At 46.6% G+C, this 27233-nt stretch overlaps 1 protein-coding gene across 6 annotated transcripts in view; it reads right to left on the bottom strand.

Annotated features, from left to right (window-relative positions):
- Positions 1-27233, bottom strand: part of LOC135394468 (ecdysone-induced protein 74EF-like) — a 258233-nt gene that overhangs the window by 7440 nt on the left and 223560 nt on the right. For all 6 annotated transcript variants that reach the window (XM_064625211.1, XM_064625213.1, XM_064625212.1 and 3 more), the window contains 3 exons: positions 1330-1527; positions 1118-1222; positions 924-1034 (listed from right to left, as the gene is read on the bottom strand). In XM_064625211.1, coding sequence (XP_064481281.1) covers positions 924-1034; positions 1118-1222; positions 1330-1527 — 414 coding nt within the window. The remainder of the gene's footprint in view (positions 1-923; positions 1035-1117; positions 1223-1329; positions 1528-27233) is intronic.

Genomic DNA, 27233 nt, shown 5'->3' with positions numbered 1-27233 from the left:
TAAACAAAAGCAAAACCCGCGTGAGCCGGAACTTGAGCCCCACCCGCCTTCGGCGAGCGTCCAATCCGGAAACGGCTATGCACGGCCAGCTTCCGGTTTACAATCGACAGACAAAGCACGCCCGGGAAAGATAACAAAGAGGAAAACAACGCTTGGGGAAAGAAGAAGTCTCGATCTCTCTCTCTCTCTACGTCAGTTTTGTTTTTTTCTTCCTGTGTTTTAGGCGCGCGACAGAGAAAGGAGGGTGAAAGATGCAGCAGACATCGGATATTTACGACGAGGGGGCAAGTTTTCCAACGTTGTTACATAGCTGGCGACTGTTCGTTTTTTGTTTGGGTACGTGGCAGGACCGGCGGGTATTCGAAACGTCCCTTATTTGGAAGTAGGTCACGATAGGCGAGTTCCGTTTCAGCACCAGACGAAGAGGGGCCGCAGACGAGGGATTTGACGGCTCTCTTCCTTGGGGCTCGGGGAAAATGAAAGCACGTGAAAGGAGAAACGGCCGCAGATTCACCACGTAATAGAACCCCGATCTTCAACTTGTCGATATACTGTAGCAACCGTTGAAGCATTACGTCCCCCGTCATTAGATCCGGCGCCAAGGCCATTACATGTACATGGGGGACTTTTTTTTTCTTTTTTTGCGCACTGGATAGCAGCATGTTTTGATGTCTGTTTGAAGATATGGACGGTAGTACCCCCTGGAACACGTACGACTCATGCTGTTGATAGTTAATGTAAAAGTTCACTTGAGTTGTTTTTGCATGTTTGTAGTTCCATCCCGCGTCCGCCAGGCAGTACACTACCGAAGAGCGATTCCACGCCAGATATGGCGCGTGCGGACATGTTTTTGCACTGTCTAGTAGTTACAATTCTTCACTCAGACAATGTAGCTGCGCTGGGAAATGATTGAAGAAACTCACATGTAGGTGGCCTGTTGGTGTAGTGCTGCTGGGAGTGCGACGTCTGGCAGTAAGGAGGCACATAACCCAGGCTACTCGGGCTCGGAGATTCCGGGGTTAAAGGAGGTGGAACTGTGTGCAGAAAAAGAAACACGTTAAGCGTTCCGAGGATGCACGTAAATATGTTTTCCACGTTTCGCAACGATTATACTCACCAGGGGTGCTTTGCAGCCTTGCCTTTGACTCATCGTTGCTGAGTGTGCCACTGCTACTGTCCACGTCGGACACACCACTGTCCGCTGGACTTGGAGGAAGGGAGCCTGTAAGGTTACATACCTTGTCATTTATCCGCCCTATACCCTATTTCTAGGCTCTACGCTGCCTGTTTGCGGATAACACAGCGCATCGAGCAATCTGTGGCGCTTACCCGAACTGCTGCACGAGACCAAAGGGTTGCAGAGACTGGAGAGGGTAGTTGCAGTTGTGTAGGCCGATTGGTGGTGGTGCTGAAGGATGTTTTGGAGCAGCAACGTCTTAGAGTCCTGCTGTGGACCACATCGCTGCAGAGATCGCTCGCACCGGGCAAGCAGGCTGCCAACACGTACATCTTGAGGACTTGTGTCCACTGAAACGACACGAAATTGGCAAAGTTCAACCTCGGCAACAATCGTTATGTTCGTGACGCTCACAGATCTTATTCCAACAAGAAATTACCGCGTGGAAAAAGTTGGAAACACTGCTTAATTATGCGCAATAATAACGTGGATCCATTTAACACTTATGTAACACGCTGGCGTGCGTGGGTATTTCCTGAAGAAAAAAAAGCGAAAGTGAGGTAGACGATAGATGAGGGTAGCGAATTAGAGGAAAGCAACATTGGCAACAGGCGAGATGGAAGGCATTTCCTGCCATTCGTATTTCCATCGTAGTCTTATTTGTGTGGCAGCGAAATTCTAGAGAACGATGCCAGCATAACGCTTATTGGCACTCCGCCTTGCGTGACAGGAAAACACCCGCTCCAAGTACACGCACCTCTCGAAATACAGCGAAGGTCGCTGCTCGAATTCTTTTCAAGCAACGCTTCCCTCCATGCAGCTTCGGTAAACGAGAGCGGTGCCACCAAGTATGCATCTCACGGATGCGACCAGACGTTGTTGTTGCTGTTTTCTTCCTTTTTTCTTTTTTACACCCGTTTCAAAGGAGTCTTTCACACGTAAAACTCATTCAAACATTGCTACAACAGACAATTCCTTCATTTAATGTGCCAAAGTATGACATTTAAATTCATCGCCTGGACACTAGAGGCCCCACAGTCTGTCATCACTTTCTTCTCAAACGGCGTCTTTGTCCTACTTCCCCTATTAACCACAAACGTGTCATGGCACAAGAGAAAAAGGAGAAACAGATTTTCATCACCTGCTGGACAGTTTGAGCAAATGTCCCTGAAAGCGCCATTAACCGCAGTGACGCGCGGAGATAATAGGCGGAGGCACACTACGCAGCGGCGAAAGGGAAGGGGGGAGGTAAAGGGGGGAACAGGCGCACTTCCGTGACGCGCCAAGCAAAATCAAGGACAGCCGGAATATTCTCGGCACTGGGGTCTTCGAACTCCGGCGCGGAGACCTTGAAGCAGCGCCTCGTCTCGGCCACGCCAGCAACTAGCGGCCCGATCTTTACCCGTTCGCCGCAGGGTTTTGGCGTTCCGTTTTTCCACGTAAATTGTTGCCATCAGCTCTCTATTGGTTAGTTCGTCTGCACTGAAATGTCTGTGGTGGAAAGTTGGTGGAAGAACTGCGTAACGAAAGAGCCTGCTGTGGGCGACGAAAACATGGGCGAAACGTGAATAACTGGGCGTACGGTTGAGAGCTCTTTTAGAAACGAGATTACTTGGATGAGTTGGATCATGAGGATACCAGCTTTCAGACACTCCCTACGCAGACATCTACGAGCCGATAACGCATTTGTACCAGTGTAGCCACACAGCGCGTGAGTGCCTACGCCGAAACAGAGTTCCGAGAAGTGGGAAGCACTCAGACTTCCTGTATCGGCGGGAAAGCTGTTACGCGGATACAGGAAAGTTCTCTGCCAGTAAGTATTGCGTCACACTGTAGGCTGCGCGTACAGCGAAGCGTTCTGTAGCAGCAGCTGAAATTGAACGGACAGGAGAATGATAGAGGTACGCAATCAAACAAACAGTCACGAGAGAGATTCGCAAGGATTTTAGTTTTACTTCGCGGTCGATGCGTCAATCAATTAATGGAGTAAAGAAGAGGATCATCAAGATTTGCCAAATAGCAACGTCGTGTGGAAAGAGTCATTACCTGGACAATGTTCCAATTGGACTGAGAAAGGGAACGAAAATGAAGCCGGTATCTCAAAGCGCGCAACGATCCAAACAAGTGTTGTCAACCTTCTCGCAGTGTTTATATTCCACCGCCTGCTGGGAAACTTAATCCGCTTATGTCGCAGTTTTGGGGTAACTTGGAGCCCAAAAGAAGACAAAACGTAAAGTGCAGACGCGCAGCGTAGTTAAAGCCATCCAAATATTACGCCTGTTTATATCCATAATGAGCCCACAGCAATGCGCTTTCAATGTTCCACAGAGGGAAGAACAGTGCCATTGAAAACCGAGACACACATACAGAGCAGACGGGTCCACGACGGAGGCCCCTCGGCGAGGGACTGCGCCAACATTGTCCCTGACCCCATTTCGTCCCCCTCGCACGCTCCAAAAATGCGACCGTCACCTACTTAGGTAAAAGTTGACTCTCCTCGTAACCAGGAACAGGGAAGTTAGATCAGCGCCTACGAAAGCGTAACCTACTGCGCAATGCCGACATCTTTATCTGCTCTCACAAAACGCTATTGCACATTGAACTGGAATGTTCCTCGGGGAAACACAACTTCTTGGCAAACTATGGTGACTTCCACCATTTGTGGATTGTGCATGTAATATGACTCTATATAACACTGCACTATAACACTAATATCTACATATAAGGGCAAGTCGACTCGTGTATACCAAACTTTGCCCTCGTTCCTTTACGATAAACTTACCCCCCTTGAATGTTGACTGGGGGATTTTCGACACCGCAGATGATTCCGCTAAGCACAACTTACAGTGCTTCCTTAATACGTTACAACGTGCCTTTTAGTAAGCGCAGCAAACAAAGTCCAAGAAGGATTATAATAAAGGGAAGCTGGATAACCGGAGCGTGCTATTCAGTAACTTCCTTGATAGCAGTCTCTCATAAGCGTATGGATGGCCCGGTGCCAGGCACGACAACAGGAAGACCGCGTTAAGATGCAAAATATCGGATACACATGGTATTCAACGTGAACTATTTTAACTCCCCGGTAATGACGCCAAGAAAAGCCTCCCAAGAAGATGGGAGGAAATTCCCCAATGCGCATGACGTAAGTCCACCCTTTGCGGTACAATTCATGGTCGATTCCTCGCCGGTCCAGACGCTGTCGTCTGCTATGAAAGTGTGCACAACATGGCGGCAGAACGTCACGCGGTGGCTTTCCAGCCAATCGATATTTATAGCGATATTCGGTGTGCTCCCTTCGGGTCCGTTAGACCAGGAGCAAATAGAGAAGAGCTGCCGTGAGCATTCGTCCAACAACGAAAGAAGAAGAAAAAGAAAAGAAGAGCGAAGCACTTGGTAACCGCCGCCGCATGGAGAAAGGAAATAGGTACAGGTTTTTCGCGGGCGCTCCTCCCTCCAGAAGCGGGTAGGAAAAGAAGGCTCACTCACTCGCCAAATCGAGGTCAAGGCGTGCATCACGTGACCAGGTGAACGTTCTCGCCCAAGGTCCGCTCTTCTGCTAACTATCAACACTCCCCCTCGCAGCGAAGAGAGCTTCCGGAATCCTAGAGAACAGCTCACCTCTCGGGCTTGACGGACAACCGTTTGTCGGATTTGACTTTTTACATGCGCTCTGGTTCTTTGTGAAGGCATAATTTGTTCCCAAATAGGGAAAAGAAAAATCCACAGAACCTCACAGCATTTACGGCTGCAAGGATTGACGCCATCCAACAAGTTAATCCCACACTCCAGACCGGCATCATTATGGGATTTCGCTACTTCTAAGTATATATATATATATATATAACAAAAAAGAAACCGAAATGACTTCTGCGAGGTATTTACAAAATATGGATTCCAGATGAGAAACTGACTGCCATTGAAGGCCTCCGATTATATTCACAGACGACATCTACCTGTCAGCGCACAGGTTGTGGTTGCAACAGTCGCACGCGGTGTTCGTGTCGATCACTTGGAACGGGAAGTGAGTACCCGGAAAAGTCGGCTGCAACGTCGATTGCACAAGCCTACTTGGCGTCTGTGATAAGTGGCGAAGTTGGCAAGGTCTCCCTCGTCGCAGATGCCTTTTCAGTAAACACAATATAAAATGCATCTGCCAATGTTGTTGCCTGTCTTTTCCTACTTCCTCGTTACGCACATCCTGCATCACAGATGATAATGCGCAGGGAAATTCCTCATTGTGAGGATATGGCAAAAGTGTCCAACTACTACCTCGCCCTTCAGATTAGTCCCTATCCACACCTGTAAGGTGTAAGTGGAGATATGCGTCTTGTTCTCTGTAAAAAAGCATAGATCGCATGCTGGTAGCTGCAGCTGGTAACAGGTCGCAGGAATAGCAGTGGGAGACTTCGATCAGTAGAAGAGGGAAAAACACCTAATCCGTTGATAAGGAATCCCAGGTTGTCCCATTACCTGGTAGCCTTTGTATTAATTGACCATGAACTCGCTAGAAAAACAACCACACTGCATACCAAAGTCGCTCGCACAATACCCAAATCCCCTATTGTATGTCGTAACTCCTGTAATAGGCGGCGAAAGTCTGGGGTATTTCTCGCTTTTGTTTACCGCAGAAGAAGAATAGGCTCTATTTTTGGCTCGATGCATTATGGAGGAAAACCGCCTCTACTTGGCTCAACAGGAAGGTACACAACCTACTGGGAAAAAAAAAAAACAAAAAGAAGAGACGTTTTTCTTCCTGGTTCAAATAAATGTGACGTAATGTCGAAGCGGGTTTTGTTGAGCTGCCGTTTCTGAGCGAGCGACGGGGAAGTTACCAGCCATCTATGCGCACTTTCCTTGTGAAGAAAATGACGCTGTTTACACGTACTGTGAGGCAACGCGTGCTGAGGTCAACATGCGGGGCTTTTTCGTGATGCTCAGAGCGAACTCTCTATTTTTTTGTCGACGATTTGCTTTTTTTTGTTGTTGTTGTATTTATCGCGTTGTCTTCGGTCACCAGCGACATCACAGCGCATAATTACGCTTCGTATACACGGTTTAAAACTAGTTTTCTTTTTTTACTTCGCGCACCCGTTTCAGATCCAACGGCAGTGGGTATGATGTGCCGATCACAGACCCCAAAAGAAGCATACAGCTTACGAAAAGCGCATTCTTCTGGCCCTCCAGTATAGCTTTTAAAAATACAACAATAGATGTTGACAAGCGGTAGACCTACAAGCTCCCCTCTTTCCAGGTATTTGACAGAAGCGGCCTTTGCCCGGAAAACGGGCCACGTCTCTCAGAAAAACCGGAAGGGGTATAGCGGAACCCTACTCATGGGATTCACAAAGTGGGACAGATGGACTTGCTCGCCAAGGAACCTCGCATCTTCCGCTCTTTTAGGAGATTTCTAACAACCTCTCGCGTTTCCTTTCTTTTTTCATCTACCTCTGCCTAAGGAAAAGAAACGAATGGTGCGCATAACCTGTGGAACACAGGTTACTTGTCACCAAAAGCAAACAGGAGATGCGTGCTGCATCTGGAAGCTGCTCATCGCCAAGGTGTCACAAAGGTCGTTTTTACTATGCAGTTACACCCTGTCGGGGTAATTGGAGAAAACGCAACGCACTGGGCGGACCTAGGAGCGCAAAATTATTACAAAACAACTGCGCGTAAACTGCACACAACCCGGACGAATTCCGCGGTTTGCACTTCACGAGATGGTTCGTGTCTCTTCTTGGCGGCGAACATATTTGTTACGACTCCGCGAAGCGGTTCTATTCCAGCTGTCCACCATAAGTTCTCATTCAATAGACACGAGTGAATCACTGACAGCTGTAGCGCTCGGTCTCGTGCTTCCTTCGATCAGTAGAAATCGGAAATTCCCTCAGCAACCGTGGGGAGTGGGAGGGGGTCTGTTCTCCCGGGTCACGTGGGCACGATCGATACAGTGGAGGCAATGACACGATCAAGGCCACCCTCTCTTTGGAGTGGGGAACTACATGAGTGTGCATGAGCACAGAGGCCACTTCGAAAGAGGGAACTCATAGCCTGTACGAAAACGTCCGAAGATGTGCCCCGCCGTGAAAATCTAATACCAAACAAGCAAACAAAAAGCGCGTCATGAAAGTAGCAGACCCAAGGTCGAGGATGAGCAAGTTTTCGCGGAACGCCAGGAAAGACTTCGTAATGCCTGAAGCAAGCTCAGGAAGCTCAGAATATATAAGCGAACCAAGCTTCCGTGGCTCATGTGGAGGGTATTTCCGGAAGCCTATTCCTGAATGACATTGTGCCTGACGTCATCATTTGTTCCCGGCTATATGTCACTGGCGCAGGTTATCATCCTGTGCGCAACATCTCCCAGTGCAAACACTTCCCAGTTATATAGAACGGGAGCGTACACGCCGAAAAGGTGGGGCCTGCAAATAACCGACCCGTACTGTTGAAATAAACGAGGACCAGTTCAAGCTACGAGAGCAGAAAGTGGGAAATTCGCAGCGAATAAGTGAATCACATTCACGGATAAAGCAACCATGGATACCAAGGTCCCCCAAAGTACCAAGGATACCATCCAATATACATACACTCGACAAGAAAAAAAAAACACACGAAATAAAAACGCAAGTTAGAAATTTCCACGTTTCTTTACATACAAGCAAAGCAAACCCTTCCGCCAATTGTAACCCACAGTTCCCACAACCCGTTTGTACCAGACTCACAAAGCGGAGAAACGGCAACCCCTCCTAAACCCTATCGAGATCAAGGTTGTGCGCACATAAAAAAAAAAGAAAAAAAAAGGAGAGAGAGAGAGAGAAAGGAGGTGCATTGAGGAGCGTTTGGAAAAGAGCTTGACCCAGAAAAATAGGAGGGAGACAAGGTATCCGACCTCCACCTTGACAATGAGAACAGAAAGGGGGGAAGACTCGGGGTCAAGACCAGAGAACTGAAAGAAACGGCGTGTGTTCCTCCCAACTGTACCTCAAAAGGTAGAACCTCTCCTCCGAATTTTTCTTTTCGATGGGGAGCAAAACATAACGGATTGACCTTGAGCTCTTTTGGGTCACGCAATGTTCCGAGTTTCGGGATGTTTTGCTTTCTTCGGGATCTCGTGCTCGAAAATGCCCCCCCCCCCCCCTCCACCAGTGATTGGGGACTGTTGTGAGAACCCAGGTACGCGCGTCTTTAAAGTTTATAGACTCGGAACTGCATTGTTGACGAGCACTTAGGACAACACGTCCACATGGAGGATAACTAGTACTCAGGAACTGCAGAAAAATTGCGCTAGGGCATTGAAGCAACAAAGTAGCACAACTGTACAACAAGATGTTCATGTATCATAACAGGTCCGCCAATACCTTCAACAATGTACGTAAGTACAAAAGCAGGGGAGCCACAGCTGGAACAAAGAAGCACGCAAAGCAAAGATACTTCGACGACGGTGGCTCAAAGCCTCGTCTTGTCTACTTCTTCGTGTGTCCTCTCGTTCCCTCAAGCTCAAGGTATGCCACCGTAGTCGAACCTTCACCAGCTCGCTTGCCTGCTCACCCTTATTTCAAAGATACTTCCACAGATAGATCTGAAAATTCAGCGCGGCTTTCGTGGACTCTTCGCTACGAAGTTGTCTTCCACGGAGCATGCTTATGCAACACTGGCGAAATATAGTAACGTACTATCAATCTATTCCGGACATCGAAGTAGCCTCCTCGATAATTTTGTTTTTGCAATGCAGCAGGTGGACTGCACTGGCGACAGATAAACCGTATCGGACGCGTATATGCCTACACCACTATCGGATGTCCCAGAGCCAGACCTGAGTGTGCACGTTTCTGTGTGGAGATTACAACAGGAGGCTGCCGTTCGACACAGATTACGACGATCGAAATAAAACCATGCGAACGTGCTAAACAACCGACAAAACTACAGCTTCCTTGACATATTACAAAACAAGAATCTTCGTGTTCTAAGGGGGTCAGTGGGACTGCTGCTCGGCTACGAGGAAGTTACGCCGGCCCCAGACGAAATTTCCGCTGGGCCAGACTCTGCGAGAACGCGGGCTTCCCTGAAATCTCAGTACACAGCACCCCGTTCACCGCGGTGGGTCATGTCTGTACCGTGGCCCCGAAGCTGCTAGCTGCCGAGTTCAAACCCGCGACCTTGAGATCGCAAAGCGGTCACGTACGTTACAAAGAGATCTTCCGAGGACCACCATTCAAGTGTCGCATGTCATGAACCAAAAAAAAAAAAAAAAAAAGGAAAGAAAGGAAGAAACATCAACGTCGCCGAATCTTTCTGCGGATCTGGCAATCCGGATACAGCTCGTTCCTGTACATACACAAAGTATGCATGCTGAAGCACAGAAAGAACAGGAGGGATAGCGATACTGGCTCGGCGTTGTTGGCCATACACAGAAAGAAAGGAACCATATATGCCACAGAGAAAACAAATGTCCTTGTAGTGCATGTAGTGAGAGCACGTGGCGCTTGATTCGTCATTTAAATGTACTGAACACGCTAATAACTACACTTTTCACACACAAAATTCCTCCATCCGAAATGGTACGCTACACTTTGGGGCGCATTCCGTGAGTTCCGTCATTGCTGAACCAACCTCGGTGCTTGTATTCTGCTGGGCGAGACGAGTTCCCAAACGGAAGCCCCTCAGCCGCAGAGATACCTCTACAGAGCGCGATAAGACAATCGTCAACCCAAATAGCTCGCCTTTCCACTTCCTTTTCGATCCATATCGTCTGCAACCAGGAAGCTTGCCTTGTCTACCCTCGAGTAGGCACTTGGCATGCGATCACAAGTTAGGCGTTCTATTAGAACCCCATCAACATAGCCTGCTTACAGAATTTCAAAGTTAGTTTCTTAAGTCAGAAAGGTAGACCCAGCAATTACGTACATGAAGTAGCGGCAGGGAGTGTAAGGTTGGGAAATTTACGATCTCGCTCAAATCACTGACAAAGACGTCAGAAGAAAAAAATTCCGAATGTGTCGACAATCAACAGCTTCTGTGATAAATATTTGCACACCAGCCCTGAGCTGATAACAAACAAAAAAATATTTCTTTGCATGTGGTAATAATGCTCGAAACCCGTTAAAACAACTAATGAAAACGAAAAAAAAAAAGGATAAAGGGAGACACCGGCATGGCAACAAGGAACTGCCGCGACGCGTGCATTACGGGAAGCAGACGACAAAGGCCGGCGGTGGACGCATGCGCAGCCGGAACTGTGTGTCTGTGTGTGCGCACACCGCGGAACGGGAGGAGGAGGGAAGGCCCTCGCTTGCGTAAGAGCAACTAGCTCATCGCGCGGGCTCGCTAACGGAAGTAAGCGCAAGAGAGGGGGGTAGCGGCGGCTCCGAGAACGGTGCGCGTGCGCAGTAGGGCTGTCCTTGAGCGCACAGCCCGTGCCATTGACCTACAGCAGTGGCAAAATGGCGGTGGCCTTCAAAAAAGGCGACGCGTTTCCTCCTCAGTTCCCGTTCGCTCGATAATGCGAGCGCGAGACAGATACGTGCCTTGCTACCAATGCCTGTCGAAGCGGGAAGTTTCTCGTTTTGTGGATTCCGCCTGCTAAGCGGCGCACCAGGTTTTGCTGCAGGTGGTGGTAGGTGTGATTTACACAAGCCGTCGCAACAACAATCCTCTGAGCCAGATTTCAGTTTCCACTGTGAGACAGTGAACCGGATTTGTGTTGTTTTGCGAGGCAGGGAAGGGCAGTGTAGGTCCAATTCTATATAATTTCCAAGATTGAATACGCCAAACGGAACGTCTGATATGCCTTGCATGTACCATTGGTGAGACACAAGCAGCGAGCACGAAGGTTCAAACTACGCAAAATCAACAAATAAATCACACAGGAAAATCCGGAACCTTCCAGAAAAATAATTAAGCTTTCATTCTTTGGCTTCGCTCCTCATAAATGATGGAAATGCTGGATAAATATAAACGTTATTGTTACTCTTAGTCTCCCCCTTTATGTACCTCTATGAAATAAACTGTTATTTGTTGGTTATGAGACTTGTCCTGTTACTTCTCGTTCATCCCTGTGTCCTTCCCAAAGAACCGAACCGCTGGGTAGACATACGGGAACAGTTTGTTTTTACATATATGCTGTCTTTGCGCCATAAAATAATAATGTATAGATAGCTGGGTTTTATGTGCGCATCTCTCTTGAGTATGTGTCTGTGTTTATATAGAGAGTCTGTGGAGACTGTGTTACCCGTGTACAGTGTAGTATATAACTGTTGAGTTTCTTAGTTGCTTGATAAGTTCCTTGTGTCTTCAATAAATTTTCCTCTAAAACTAATACACCACTGTTGGTGTAAAACGGTCGAGAACGAAACTACTTCACTGCAGGGTCTGACCCAGACCAGCAAGTTCTTGACGGAGTAAAAATAAACGAGTCCAAACAAGCGACATCTGACCACGCAGAGCATACAAGGCTCGGAGGCGCTTGCGACAGCCTGTTCATGGAGCGGTGCCCATTCAGTATCCTTCAACCCGAGGTTTGACCTGCCTCCTCTCCCTCTCTCATTTTTCCTCCCCATGTCTTCCCAGTACTGGTAGTGGTGGAGAAGAGAAGGTAAGTGAGGGGACCTCGCTCGGACTACGACCTTTCAAGGTTTTCCCGAGACTGCTTTAGTATGCTGCTGGTCAACACCAATGTGACAGCCACGAAGTCAATTGCTGGATACCCGGCGAACTCGGCTGGGACGTTGCGGAATTTGGTGACACGGAGGGAATGTGGCTCTGCTCTATATTAAACTCTAAGCTGCTGGCACTCGGCTGCTAGTTACGTAACCTCATGTGAGCACCAAATGGTCGGTTTCTCATAAAAAATAATGAGATGCTTGGGTCGTAAACGAAACGTCTCTACTATACTTTCACGAGTGTCATTCTTAGGAAAAAAGGCCGCACACACACACAAAAAAAAGAAATCCGTATAGAAGACAGTCCAATTCACTATAGGAAGTCCCTACTGTTAGTAGATGGGGGAGCTATTTTGTTTTCACTGCCCACTGCATGCACCGAATCTTCAGAACAGCATGATGGAAAGTAACAGCGCTCAGGCTGAAACCTCGACATGTAATGGTGCTTAAAAATAAATCTCAAACCGCCGTAATTAGAGGGCCGTGAAACAAGCCACCTCGAAAAGAGCTCGCCCCAAAACTTCCTGCAGAGCCGAATTAGGCCAGTAAGTCTTGCCCTATATATCTATCAGGACATGCGGCGGAAGAAAGATGCCTCTTTCTCACAGCCAGCCGGTATTGTTCGAAAAGCGGTCAATGTCATGCGTCCGCAAAAGGAAACACAGCGCGAGCCTTATGTAACCAACGTATGCCACCAATCGACGTTACATGCTCAAAGGCACAACTGCCATTCATGCAACGCTGCACGAAACAAAGACAATGCGAAACGTCCCTCATCGTAGCTTTAGTCGTTGGCGGCAGAAGGTACACAAACCTCACCATCTCCGCAACTTCCGATTAATATATGCAGGCATACACGAGGGTGCGATAACGATCGAAAGAGCATGCAAGTGCAAACGAAAGATGAAGAAACGCTAAAGTACAGGAGAACTCATACTGTATTCAAGTGCAGAGGTGTAAGACCAGTGTGTGACGTACGAGAGGGTTCTCCTCGTCACCACAAAAGAAGTCAAAAATGATTATGCACCGGGTATGTAACAAAAGAGTCGCAACGATTTTACGAGATTTGACAGAGGGAAAACTGTCACAGGGAAGCAGGTCACACGTTACTTACGGTATCTCTTCATAAGCGATTTCTTGAACGTAGGATACTTGTTTCCGGCCCTTTCAGCACGAGCCATATCCAAAAGTTCGTCCCGCATAGTCGGGGTTCGGGACAAGCAGCGCACAGCGCCCATATACAAAGGTTGTCGGTCCTCAGACCCCAGGTTGGAAACCCGGATATCAGAAGCACGCGCTGAAGAGGCGAGACACAGCACTGACACACAACACGCACTCCCGCGAACGGAGCCCGAAGATCGACTGGCACGAGCAATGTGCGCTCCCCGATTCACTTCCCCACCGCCATTTTCTTTCCCTCTCTCCCAAATACGTCGTCTGCTAGCGCCACTTTCTCTCTGGCCCAGTTGCCTGCTGCCCTTGACAACAAAGCAGACGCCGCCTGGCGAATCCCCAGCGCACTCTGCCCTCGATTCCGCGCGGGTTTTTGAATAAATGGGCTGCTTTTCCGGTCTCCCCGTAAACGGACAAAAATATTTTCACTGAGATGGCACACGAAATGTTTTGTGGATCATTTATGATTCGCAGCATTGCGCTGACATGAACTTCATCAGTGCGGCAACATGTAAGTAGACCTCCACGTTGTCGGATTCTAATTTCGACTAATTCCGAGGTTGGGGTTAGAGTTCCCAGCGGAGTATCCAGAAGGGGGGGGGGGTTCAAACACTCCTCCCTCCTCAAAAAATCATACCTGTGGCAGTGCATTTGCGGAAGGGAGACGATGGTAAAATCCTCCTCCCCCATGGAAAATCCCCATAGAACCCCTCCCGAGATATTTTTCTAGTATACGCCACTGAGCGTTCATATATCACTTGCGGAAATGGAATAATAATAACATTTACGCAGAAATGTTCGGCTAATATACAGGAATCTGGGTGTCTTAGATCTGCAACTTTGCAACTAGTGTTGCGCCAGGCGTCATAGATGCTCATCATTCATTCGATAACAACATGTTCATTGGAAAATACTGAAATGCGATATGTCTGACCAAAGACTCAGGAACTGTAATAAATTGCGCTAGGACATTGGAGCAACAAAGTAGCACACGTGTACGCATAACTGCAAGATATATGTTCATATATCACAACAGACCCGCCCGAAGACAAAACCAATACGCCAGTGCAATAACGTCAGAAAAGTCTTTCCGAGAAGTTAAATGCATCGGGAAATAATTCCCACAGCGATGTCGCATATTTTCGAACACAGACGAATACATAAAAACGTTCCCGGGAGTGCTATGTGTACATTTTGGTATAATCCCATCACCGGTGACTTGATCTCTCTCTATATATGTGTAGCAGAACGCAAGAAACAGGAGAGATAAGGCCGCGCATCATATGCATTTCTCCATCTGCTCTCATGTGAGTCCGTAACGCCATGCGCTAGTATATAATGAAGGATGGAACTTGGCTAGAAATATTTAGGACTCCTTGGTGCTACAGCAGGCTATAGTACGAGGGGGAGGGATGTACGAGGTGAGGAGCGATGTACCGTCGAAAGTTTAATGGGAGGTGTGGCGTATCTGCTTCCACAGCGCAAATTTGGACGGTTAGGAAAGTGTAGCTGAGGTATTTTGAATAAAGGTGATCTGAGGCGGTGGAGAATAGATTCCTCCCCTCGATGTAAGTGATGACAACGTCCATCCTCTGGTCGATCAGGACCGCACAGAAAAGTGTTGGGTCGAACGGTGTCCTCCGCAAATTGACGAGTGCCACTAACACAGACAAGGCGTACCTGCAGAGGACAAGTTGAAGTGGTCCAGTAAGCAACTTGTCCCACTCTGTACTGTGAGTAAGAAGCCTTCTTGGGCCACGAACTTCGAATGCAGACTCAGATCTCCATATTTTTGCTTGTTCATCGAATCAATCGGTATAGGGCCTTCTAAAAGACTGCAAGGTACGATTTGTAATGATAAAAAAAAAACTTGTCACCCATGCGTAGTTATTACACGCACCTCGTTTACAATTTGCTGGCTTTCCTGGTTTAAAAAAAAAAAATGTCAAGGTCGAATGGGAAGGTGGGCTCTGCAAGAATACGATTTCTCGGTGCAGTATAAGTGGTGCCGGAAGCATCTCGGCTGACGAATGAAAATTTGCAACTAGCAATGTAACAAGGAAAAACTCAAACGTGTATTATTTTTTCGTCAGCATCAAACCTGTAGCGAATACAATCTCTCCCTATTATTTTTTCGCCAACATCAACATCAAATGTGTAGTACGTGAGTAACAAAAGTAGTTTGCGAGACAACAGCGTGTTTAAGTAAAAGAATGCCCGTTCACGAAACACAGACTCCGATTTTCTGCACGGTGACAAACAATGCAACATATGGACAGGACGGTGATCGGCTGCGTATTTCAGTACTGATATCTCAATCACTTGTATATTTTTGCGGTGGAAGTTACGGGCGAAAACACACCAATCGCGCACAATATGCCTGATTGCGATACGTTATACTGAGATCTGAGACTGGTTAATTTTTCCGTCGATGCAGCGAACATAGGAACGAGGACAACACGAGAGGCACGCTACACTTTCAACCAGGTTTATTACAATAACAAGAAAGGTAGAAGTTCTTTAGAGGCACGAACATGTAATTTCCGGTAATTCAGTCAATTACATGTTATTGTAATAAACCTTGTTGAAAGTGTAGCGTGTCTCTCATGTTGTCCTCGTTGCTATATTCGCTGCACCGACGGATTATGTACCAACTTGCCCATCTACTAACGAATGGTATATTTTTAGCTATATTTTTACCTGCCGCCTTCATATTAATCCTGCTCTTGAGGATTTTTTTGAGTAGGTACTCGAATTAACAGAAATCGGGACAAAAAAACACGAAGAAGAAAAGTAACCAATGCGTTCGTCACATTGCGGCTGAGCAGTAACATATTTTGCCGTCACGTGATGAAATAAGTTTTCCAAAAAGCAAACCGTTAGAGAAGAGGCCCCAAGGAAGTTGCAATCTAGCGCCACTCAGACGGCGACAGTCGACTGCTGACGCTAGGGATATCCGCTTACCTTTATCGCCGGTTTACGCGAAATAGTTCAGGGTGATTCAGCTCAAGATGACACTACGAGCTCGTGTCAGCTATTTTTTCGACAAGTTTAATCGACGTCACTGTTTCCTATTCCCCACTTTGGGCTTCCTCTATACATGACTTCCTTTTCCTTTGGTTACAATATTTCATTCGTGGAATACTTCGTACCAGAAGTCAGCTAGAACCTGACCATGAAAACGACATCCAAACGGCTCTGTCGTAACGCGAGAATACGACAACAACAGGCGCAAAAGTGCAAATGACCGCCACTCTTTGCCCCGCTGATTGATCCATACTGTTTTTCGATCGATATTAATCGACACTCTTAGTTTTTCTGGATGGCCAAAAAGCGTCCTCGTTTAAGCCCGATTTCAGTCTCCTCCTCAGACACAAATCTGTCAGCTTCTGCTTCCACCCACTAATTTAGGACCGCAACAAAAACCAAAGGACTCCGTACACGAGCAAAACTGACGGCGGTATGCCCGCTACTACAATTCCGAAGAAAATACACATGAACCAAAAACCGACGAATGCGTAATGGTGGCTGTGTGTGCCGAAAACGCACAGCCCGGAAGTGTCTTTTATGTATTTGCAGAGAAGAGTCGGTCGAAAGCGAAACCGGTCCCGGAACGGGTTTTTGGGTCGCCGCGCCTTCCCGTCACAACGGAACCGACACCGGTTATCCGGGCTGTGTTTCGCGTCATCATCAGCTGTACTATAAATATAAGCGGGCTCCTACATTTTGGGTGCGTCATTACTGGTGGTCGTGTTTTGCTTGCTTCGGCTTTTAATTTCGACGGCCGAATTCGCCCGCTGCTTTTTAACCCGCGAATTCGTCCTGACGTAAAGGGGCATTCCTCGGGTGCTGTCGACGTAAATGAAGAACAAAAATTCCTCCTTAAAAAAAGAAAAGAACCCCCAGTGGAGGTTGCCTATGAAAATGTGCGCAGTTTCATCGTGGCAGTTATTTGTTCCGTGAGTATCAAGTTCTGACCCTCGTTCTATACAGCTTCGTCCTTAGCACAGTGGCAAAGTGCTTACATAAGGCAAAGCTGCATAAGTAGCAATGGCCTTTCGAACACAATAGAAGGGACACGACACTTCGACCACTTCCAACAACTATACTACGACACTCAGACGAGCGGCGGGCACTCGCGCAGCAGTCGTGAATCGCTGCAACGTACTTATTTAGAGAACCTGCGTGAGTGGAACGGGAAAAGAGCGTCGAGAGAAACATGTACTCATAATCTGACTACAACGGGATCGGCCTACCACCTACCGTATCTGACATTCCCACCCACGTAGGGTCCAGAGATAAGTCGTGATATGGTTCAATGTACGGGTGACGTGATAAAGAGAAAAATGGGATGCCAATTTACGTGTGGCCTGTGGTACGTATTATTAGTGCTACTACTCTTTAGGTATATACAGGGTGTTTGCAACGTGTCCAGAAATTTTATTTAAAGCGAGCGATAAAAGAGAAACGAGCGCTACTTTTCAACTACTTGACAAGGAAACAGGTGCTACTAGCGAAGCAGTACCTGTTTCTTACTCAAGTAGCAGAAAAGTACCACTTGCTTTTCTTTTATCGCTCGCTTTAAATATAATTTCTGGACACGTTAGAGCAAACCACCCTGTATATATATATATTAACATTTAATTTTCTTCTTTCCTTTGTTATTTAATTGTCTTTTGTTTTTACATTCTTAAGAATAAGGTTGTGCTTTTCTTGTTTTTTGCTCTTCTCTTTTTTTTTTTTTTGTTTAACAATCCGAGTCCAACCTATTCAAGTATAGTAGAAATCGGATGGAACCACGCCTCCGGCGATGCGATGCTCATACGTTTTACAGCTAATACGTTTTACAGCACCTTCGACCTTCATATCTGACATGGCCAAGGGCCTTAAGAGTAGGAAGCGCATAGGAAGTTCATAGGAAACTCATAAGGACACATGGCCATAACCATTCATTTAGTTACGTCAGTTCGCAAAATGAAATAATTTTGAAAGCAGGGACAGATTCAGGAGGGAGTGGGTGGCTTGGGTTGCATGCTGAATACACTGTCTAAGCCCACGACACGGTTCATTCAGTGAACACCAGGGGGCGACTCCCGAACTTCTCGAGGCCAATATGTAAGAACACCCGAACACGACAGGTGTACATTTGCTGTGCTCTTGTTGTAATCAACACAATCATAACGTATGTCGTGCTCCGCGTAAAACAACAATTTTGACGCGATGACTCCAGTAAACAAACGCGATAATTACGTTCTTCTTTACACGAGCGAGTTGCTGTTGGCCACAATAAGTTAGTCAGCTGTAGGCGACAGGGACAGCGACATATAGAACGTTGCTGTTTGTTGTTTGCGACATCGAAAGAATTCTTTGAACCGAGTTAGCGAATTCTGTTTGTCTTTGCCCTGTATAGAACAAAAGGCATAAGTTATTCTAATTGCGTTACTGGTTTCATCTTATACACACGTACGTGTGTGTATCTGGAGAGCTGGATGTACTTGCTTGCTAAGACAACAAAATAATATTAAAAATTTCGCTAGTAATGTAATATACGGGACGAGAAATACAGCTGACGACAAACAGCTTCGGCAGTGAGCGGTAAGTATGTGACCACGTTCCCTCTTTCACACTGTATTGAAATGAATTCCGGAAACTTGCCCCTCCTTAATCTGACTCTGATTTGACTGAAAAAAAAAAAAAAAGAGATGCTTTTCACGAAACGTGACACATCCCCGTTCAGATAAACAATCCAGAGCAGGAAGACAAATGTGAGCTTCTGAGAAATTAAGGAAATAACAACGGATGCACTGCGCGCGCCCGAGTATACGTCATGGCGATTCCTAACACAGATCATGAATTCAGAGAGTTGCAACGCGGAAGGGAGCTACAAGCTCAGCCCAAGTCTGCAGGCAAACGAGGGCGGTTTATACGGGGCGTTTTTTTTAAATCGTTTACAGAATTTTTATAAAAAAAAAAAATACGAGAGCAGCATAGATGTCGTTCTTGCAGTTGAGTTATACGACCTGGCAGACGTCTTCACGAAGACAGCTAGTCTACGAGGTGACTAATTACCTGAACTCCATTATTTAACCTAGGAAATTTCGAGCAAAGGCGAAATAACAGTACGGGAGGCAATTCTCGTTGAAAGATATTCATCTTTTTAAAATACTGAAATGAGCGTGTGCCGTGAAATATCAATCGTGTGCCGAAACCAAAACAGCGCCGCCCCGTGGGAGCGCATCACCTCCGCCGACGGAGGCTTTATCTGGGCTGGAAGGTCTTGCCAGCGGATCAGCACTCCTACTCCAATAATCTCCATCGCTCCAGAGAACGTGACCCTCTGACGTGGAATGAGCGCCGAGCTTCCTGCGCTCCCGGTCGCCGCGGTTTCAGCCCATTCGCGTATCAAAATTCGGCTATGTATATTTCAACGCACGTGTACGTTTAAGGAGCACTTAAACATGGAATGGCTTTCAACGAGGATTATCTCCGAAGCTGCTATGTCGCCTTTTCTCGATATCCCCTAATTAAAGAATTAATTAATGAACTTTAGGTAACTAGTCATCTTGTAACATACTTTCTTTGAGAGAATGATCCGCCTTGCACTCAAATGAAAATACAAACAAACAAACAAAAAACGAAATCTGTACTGCTCCCATAGCTTTTTAAATGCAAAATCTGTAAAAACATGCCCTATGTATGATCCTCCGACCTTGGGGACTGTCCCACAAAACGGTTTTCAGGACATCGAAAAGACACAGCCCCAAGATTATCAATCTTGTTTAAAAACTCATCACTTTTCAGTAAACAAAAAAATAAAAAAAGGAAGGAATTACAGCCGGCAGCTCATTTCCACTGGTTCCAAGTCCAAGTGAGCCGATATGGTTATTCACCATTTCAAAACTTTCTGGTCCTTGTTTCGAGGGACAGAATTTTCCCGCACATTTCCTGCCAAGGCCGGCAAACAACCTGTAGTGGAAGACTCTGCTTCAACATGATTGGTTCGTTATTTTCCGACCGGAAATGGCTGCCTGGGAGTAGTCATCGTCATGTGAGGGTGCACTGGATCAATGCTGTGGAAGCGAGGTCCATGTGCCATTATGTTGAGCATAAAAGTAGGATGCAAGCGAGCTCATGATAATCTGGAAATGATGACATTCCTCGAGATTGAGGGAAAAGAAAGACACGACACACAGAACAACAAAGACTTGACCTGTTGCCTCTTTTTCCTCAATGTCGACCCTATCACCCTCAAGGAATATCATCATCTACATAAATTACTTTTCACTCTCTCGAGTAGTTTTTTTACTCTTCTTTAGCAAAAATTAATTCGCAACTTCAATTAACTAAATTTAAATTTAATTAAATTCGCAATTAAATTTATTAAAATTAATAAACTGAAATTGAATTTAAATTAACAGACTGGTCTATCGAGCTTTCGTTAAATATATTCATGTACAGTTTCTCACTCGGCTTTTGATTCCTCCAGACAAAGCACGGCGTGTGCAAAACCAACTCTGGACAAGATCCCAGAAGTTCGCTCAGGAATGCGAGAAGGAGCTGCTTCCGCCTCCTCTTACGCCATTCGTCTTGGCATCCACTGCACTACGCATTGCACCACAATTTGCCTCTCATCCCAGCAAAGGCAAAAATTCCGGTAACCGTGGCTCACGCCACCGAAAGACTGGCAGCGAGCTGCTCTGACGTCACTGCGATCCTATGAGCCTTTAAAGGACAACTGAAGCGAAAATAAGCTACAAAGCTGTTTGCCTCATATTGCGATGTGTACCAAAACAATCCGGAATTCGACTTAGATTTACGTATACTAGTTGAAATGCCGCCACAATCGCGATATAAAATTCGGCCGCGGACCGCTCTGAGCCCCTGTCGAGCGTCGCCGCGCCGCCGTAGCAGACCACGGAAGTGACGCACGTTGTCTCTCCTGTTTGAGTTCCTGACTTTCATTTTGCGATCGGAGGTTGGTTTTCGCGACAAGAAAAATTGTACATGCTTGTGAAGTCTTTCCTGGCTGTGCTACAGTATGTTGCCGACTTCCTTTCGGCAACCGGAGGACATAGTGTTCCTTGCACGAACGACACACGGATAGACAGCACAGACATTGCGTCAAACATCGACTGACGTTTATTACAAAGACAACACTACCGAGGCTGGCCCCCAAAATCCATCCGAAGGAAGGCGATCTCATTCTCTCTCGGGGTGAGAGCCTTGCTGCTTACATTGCTGTCTGTCTTGCCTTGCGTTCGGCCAGGATATGTTTCAGAACAAACACGCTCTACCAGTCTCTGGTTGTTTCCGTGGCCGTATTGGCCATTGGCGCTCGACAGGCAATCGAGAGATGCGAAGTTCAAATTCTGCCGACGTCTGACTTTTTTTAATGACTGTCAGTGTCATATTTCAACTGTTGCCGAAAGACAGGAATCTTATTCTCGCCGGGAATCCGTCTATGCCGACTTGCAGACAGGTGAAACAAGACATGTAGTGCGCAGACATATTGTTGACGAATGGTTCAAAACAAATCCAGAGGTACTCATTAGCCTTGACTTGCCAACGAAGTACAGCAGGCTGAAAGAAGGAGCGGCCCCTTCTGTATTTTGACGAAAACGGAAGGCAAAAATCTTTACCTCCACTTGGCGTTTCGGCGTACGTCTGATTCCCGCTACGGGGAAAAAACGAAGACGAAGAAGCATGTACGAACCCATCTTATGGTGAGCTAGAAGGACTGGTGTGCTTACCGGCCTATCCAATGCATGGGAGCGCTTGGTCGCGGAAATGGCACCCGGTGACGTAAGATTGTTTACATGGATGCGCTGACGCTCGCTGCGCGCCTTGCGGAACAATTTTTGTGGTGCTCCGAGATGCTCTTCTGCTTCGAGTCACGTGCCTTCCAGTGAAACGAGGAACCTTGCACCGTGCTGACTAAGAAACCAAACAGCGTCGGTGGATGGCCTACCGTGGCGTCACGAGCCGCGAGCTCTCGCGCTGTTCAACCTCGTTCAAGTTCGAAAGTATTATTCGTTCTCAAGATTGTAAGGAAAAAAAGCAATAGTGGTACATCATGAAACAACGGAGCATTTCAATCGTGGGTGGTTCACTCGCGCGCGCAGAAAGCTTTTCTTTATCAATAAGAAAGAAAAAGGAAAGAAAGCAGCGGCATTCGTCACAGGCTACAATACGTGATAACGCGGACAGATAAAGCGTTTTTCTAGAGACAAATGTGGAATATTTGAGTGTGCCGAGTTAAGGTATGGAAGAACAAGCTGGCTGAATTGCAGGTAGAGATGTGAAGTGTCCTAACGAGGTCTCGAGTACTGCACTCACATGAATCTGTCTTCCAAATTTAGGGACTCGTTACAGTACTTATGTTACTGATATTTCTTGTTATACTTGTACTTTCTTTTTTATGACCTTTCCGTTGTTCGTTGTAGATTTTTGGCGCTAAAGTGTCAAGCCAGTACACTGCACAATCGTCGCTCAAAATATCCTGGCTCTTCACATGACAGAAGTGGTCTCACATGAGCAATACTTAATCTAGTCACAACAGTCTGCAATTCGAGCTAACTCAAGGTTCATGCTAGTCCTTATGTAATGTTGCGTGACGCTTTCAGTGCCATTTGGATACTCTCACTTGAGAAAAAGTTTGGCCGATGGACGTCTTAGTTTGTTCAAGTGCCCTTGGCAGTTGGCACCCATCAGGTTGCTGGTATGCAGTGTTGGATTTACAGTGGTGGGGGCCCCGGGGCACTGTGCTGTGGGGCTCCCTCGTGCATTCTATGTATTATTCTATGTATTCTATGTATTCGTGTATTATATGTCTATAAATGACATCGTTTTGTTTCTAAAGGACGGCGGCCGTGTGGCACACTAGTCCGAGATTTTTCAGCAGTCAGGTTTTGTCATATTTTGAACATTTCGTAGACAAGTGAAATAAATATTCTATTCATGTCTATTCATGTCGGGGTCGATATGCGTGGACGGAGGACAGATTTTTACCAAGTTTCCGTTTCATTGATGCGTTTCAGGCATGCAAAACAGATTTCCCTTGGACAAGACCTTTACTGGTGGAGGCCCCTTTGTGGTGGGTGCCCCGGGGCAAGTGCTCCGTCTGTCCTTCCCTAAATCCGGCACTGCTAGTGTGAATGCCATCGCGCAACTGTGATTAATAATTAGTGTGGGATGTTATTTTCGATGCACAACTATATACTGTACGCAGCTCTAGTTTTCTGTAACAAGCACTTTTGTCCAGTTCGTGTACGGTACCAGTAGAGCGAACGACCTTCTGGAAAAGCAATGTACCGGCGGCGGTTAATTGCGGGTCCCATCATCATCCCATGTATGGGTGTGCATGCGGTTGCAACTAGCGTGCAATTACCTCTACAAATAACTAAAAAATCACGTCAGTTGTCTTTGGGATACGTGTGCCACATGGAATTCAACCTCATCCTACGATGTTCACAATGAGCCCGCGATGTGCCTTTGCCCCAGGCCCCGCACACCCCTAGCACCGCCCCTGTGTAGAATTTACTAATTGTCGTACTCATCCTCGCAATCCCTTTTCAAGGAGCCTCATTAATGCTTCTTTTACTTTTTTGACACGATGTACGGCATCATTTTGGGAATGTTGACGGTATCTGACAAGATTAGAGTCACTAAATAAGGCAAGATCACCAGCTGTTGTTACTAGCTCGTATCGATTCCGTGTTACGCCTTCCCCCGATGGTTTCGCGATAAAACGGTATCCACATATTTGTCTTTGAAGCCGGACAACCACGGCAATGCAACGATCCGTTTACATTTCTACAGTTCCTCTGCTCCTACAGTTTCTGCCACCTCTCTTCTCTGTGCCACATTCCTTATTCACAAAGGCATTGTTAAATGAGTATTTTCTATGTTTTTTTTTTTTCAACTCAGACACCTTCTGTTCATAAAAACGTAAATTTCTGATGATTCTTCACTTTCTGTAATTGGGTGACACGAGTTGGTTTAGGTATTAGTTCCTCGACAATTTCAAACAATCTGAATGTATTAACATGTATCGCTATGTTTTCGAAAATGGAAAATAGCTGATCTCAGCGGGAACGACATCAGTTGATTTGCAGAACATATACTATATTAAGTCTCAGTGTGTCTCTATATGCGAAACTTATTCACACCAGAGAATTCCAAGGATACCTTAACGTTTCGCACACAAGCTGAATTCACTCACTACAAGCAGCGTGGAACGGGGTGTATAACGAAATCCAAACCTAACCAGGTAACTCAAATTACTGTAGCGAAAATTTCGCCACCTTCTTACAATGTGCCAAAACGGGAGAATCATCGACTGACATTTTCTTCCTAAGGCGCTACCTCTAGCATACATTAAAAACGAAAACATTCCTAGGCAGAACCCTGCACAGACTTCAAGCACGCCCCGTTGTCAGCAGTTTATCAAGTTTATCGAGTTTATCAGCGTGACACACCAGCACGCGCACATCTTTCTTTCCCTCAAATTTGCGGCGTACTGCTTCAGTTTCGCCTATCGCAGGTACTCTGGAGTTCTCCGCGTTGCTCTTTGCATATAGGGCCACGTGACCACGAGGGCGCGCGCAGCGAGAGCGAGCCGAGCCCTTCGTAGCCACCTGTCGGCAAGCCCGTCGGCACGACCCGTTTTCAACCGCCTTTCAACACACCAGTCCTTCTAGCTCACCATACCCATCTCTCATAGGATATATCGCCTTCAGACTTCCACGTGATCTCCGAATCGAACATCTTCAGGCGTTATTCGAAATTCGCCGTGTTTATCCCGTTCATCGGGCAGCCGCACATGGAGCTCGAGAGATATTTGACGTCACGCGCTCCTCAGATTTTCCCGCAATGCTTCGCGGCAGCGCGTGCTCCATGGGCGATCGCGTCGGGTGGGCGACCCAGTGCGCTCGTAATCGTCAAAAAATATGCCCATCCGTACAGCGTACTCGCAAAATACTCGTGGCACCATAATTCTACGTAATATTTACACCTTGTTCGGGCCCTTTTTTGCAATGGACAAATTTCGCTTCCATTGTAGATACAGGATGGAGAGTGAAGAAGTCCACCGTAAGCCACGTGTAGATCACTGATCTCGATTGTAAAAGGCTGGATCGCGGATTGGGAGCGCGAGCGTGAAGAAACCGGCCGACATCTTACTGTACCCACAACGGTCGCCGCAGCGATCATGGCAACTTCTTGCAATTACGGTCGTACCAACCGTACTGGCAAGGTTACAGGGCCTAAATTTATACAGGTGAGTCACTCTTCATCAAGGAATAAATAGGCGTCCATTCTGTATATTTAGTTGACCATTATGAAGTGTTTTTTTGCCCAAAACGAGCACTGGATGCAGGTTGCTTGATCGCTCTTCCGACGTTCAATCGAGCACACTTGCATTTTACCCGGCGGCAAATACAGTTTGAGTGCATAATATGCTTGAAAGAACATGTTACACTACACAGGTAGTGTTGTCATCAATATATGTGCAAGCACTCGAGCGCTTTTTTGCATGCATTGCTAGCATGGTACACGGTGTTCTCTGCGGAAGCAAGTGCCACATTCATTATATTGGCTGGGAAACGTGCTGTAGTACAATCCCCAGCGCTGCACTGCAGTGACGGTCTAGTTTCGGAATGAAAAACATAACGTAATTAAGAATCGAACGGCAGGACACCTGTGAAACACTGTTAGGATACATCAGTATACTGGCACCTTACAAAATTGTGTGATGACAAACAACGACCAATGCTTGCAGCGCAATAAATACTCACAATCTCTGTTGCCTCCCATTGTTTTCTATGGGCACACACAGCACTTTAGGGCCCACCAACATGGCGGCCCGAAGGCACGCCTCTCCCCCACGAGCCCCTCTCCCATGCGCGATCCAGCCTTTATACATAGAGATCAGTGGTGTAGATACAAGTAGGAAGATTTCATCAAGCAGACGATGAGCTTCGTAGCTTCAAAGTAGAGAAAGAAAAAAAGAAAAGAAGAAGGTGATGTTCACGCGCGACAGCACCTGACAGTCAAAGCGCTGTCAATAAAATCCAATGAAAGAATCGGCCGCAAATTCAAATGAAGTATATTTTGAACTGTGACTCGATCTGAGCATCATCAGTAAATCCTTTTACACCTTTATTCGCTCAAAACTGGTGTATTCTTAAAAAAAAAAAATTCTATTCCGCAGGCTCAAGCAAAGGGTGCAAAAAAGCATTACTAAAGGTGTAATATCGACATACACCACATTCCAATAAAGTAAGGTGTTGAAAGGGGTGTTTATGTTCAATGCACTTTACACCCTATTTGAACTAGGAATATGGTGTTAAAAATCGCGTTTTAATTTGTGAAAGAAACATTATGCTGGTTTCACCGTTCCGCTCAGCAAGTAATCATATTATAGACGATAACGTGAGTTAAAAACACAGAATTTGACAGTAAGGGGTGTTAGGAATTTACCTGGTAAATTTGAAACGTTGCACGTGTACGTGTTAATTGATAAAACGCATTCCCGTCGCCGTTACAAACGTTTTCCACCCCCCGCTGCACTTAAAGGTACTGTGAAGCAGTAGACAAGCATGATATGCCGGTGATGTGACTAGAGATTTTATTGCTTCTAAATACCATATGCGGAACCATACGACCGACAGCGCGCTATCAATATTTTTAACTTGCCATGAAAGTTGCGGCGTAGCTCTGCGGCGTAGTGGAACGCTGCGACGCCTGGTGTCAAACAACCCCCTGTACAGCGGGCAACACTGAAAATTGGTATTACACACTATTACATCGGAACCTCGTTATTTTAGTACCCATATTATTAGTTTTCCTGTTTACCTGTGCATTCTGAAACCCCTGTTAACTGTTTAACCTGCTAACCCCTGTTTTTGCGAAGTAACCCAGCGCTGGCCGCTGTTCGATGGAGGCTCTCCCTACTTCTCTGCTGCGCCTGCGCGCTCCTTCTGTTCGCGGCTTCTTTCAAACGAACAAACTCCCTCTGTGAACCTCTGTGAACAAAGAAGTCCCGACGCTGTCTGCTTCTTGAACGTCTGACACATTTTTTTTCAACGGCTCAGCATTTCATTTCAGTTCGCTTACCCTTTATCCTCAGATGTGGATCGTTGTGTGGATTGCAGGGGCGGATTTCATGGTGGATTGTGGTGGATTATGTCGGGCCCAATGTTATACGCATGTAATGTGGTTGCCGCCGTATG

The sequence above is a fragment of the Ornithodoros turicata genome, chromosome 5 (assembly GCF_037126465.1).
Source record: "Ornithodoros turicata isolate Travis chromosome 5, ASM3712646v1, whole genome shotgun sequence".
NCBI classification, from domain to species: Eukaryota; Metazoa; Arthropoda; class Arachnida; order Ixodida; family Argasidae; genus Ornithodoros; species Ornithodoros turicata.
This window is presented reverse-complemented; position numbering and strand designations above follow the sequence as displayed.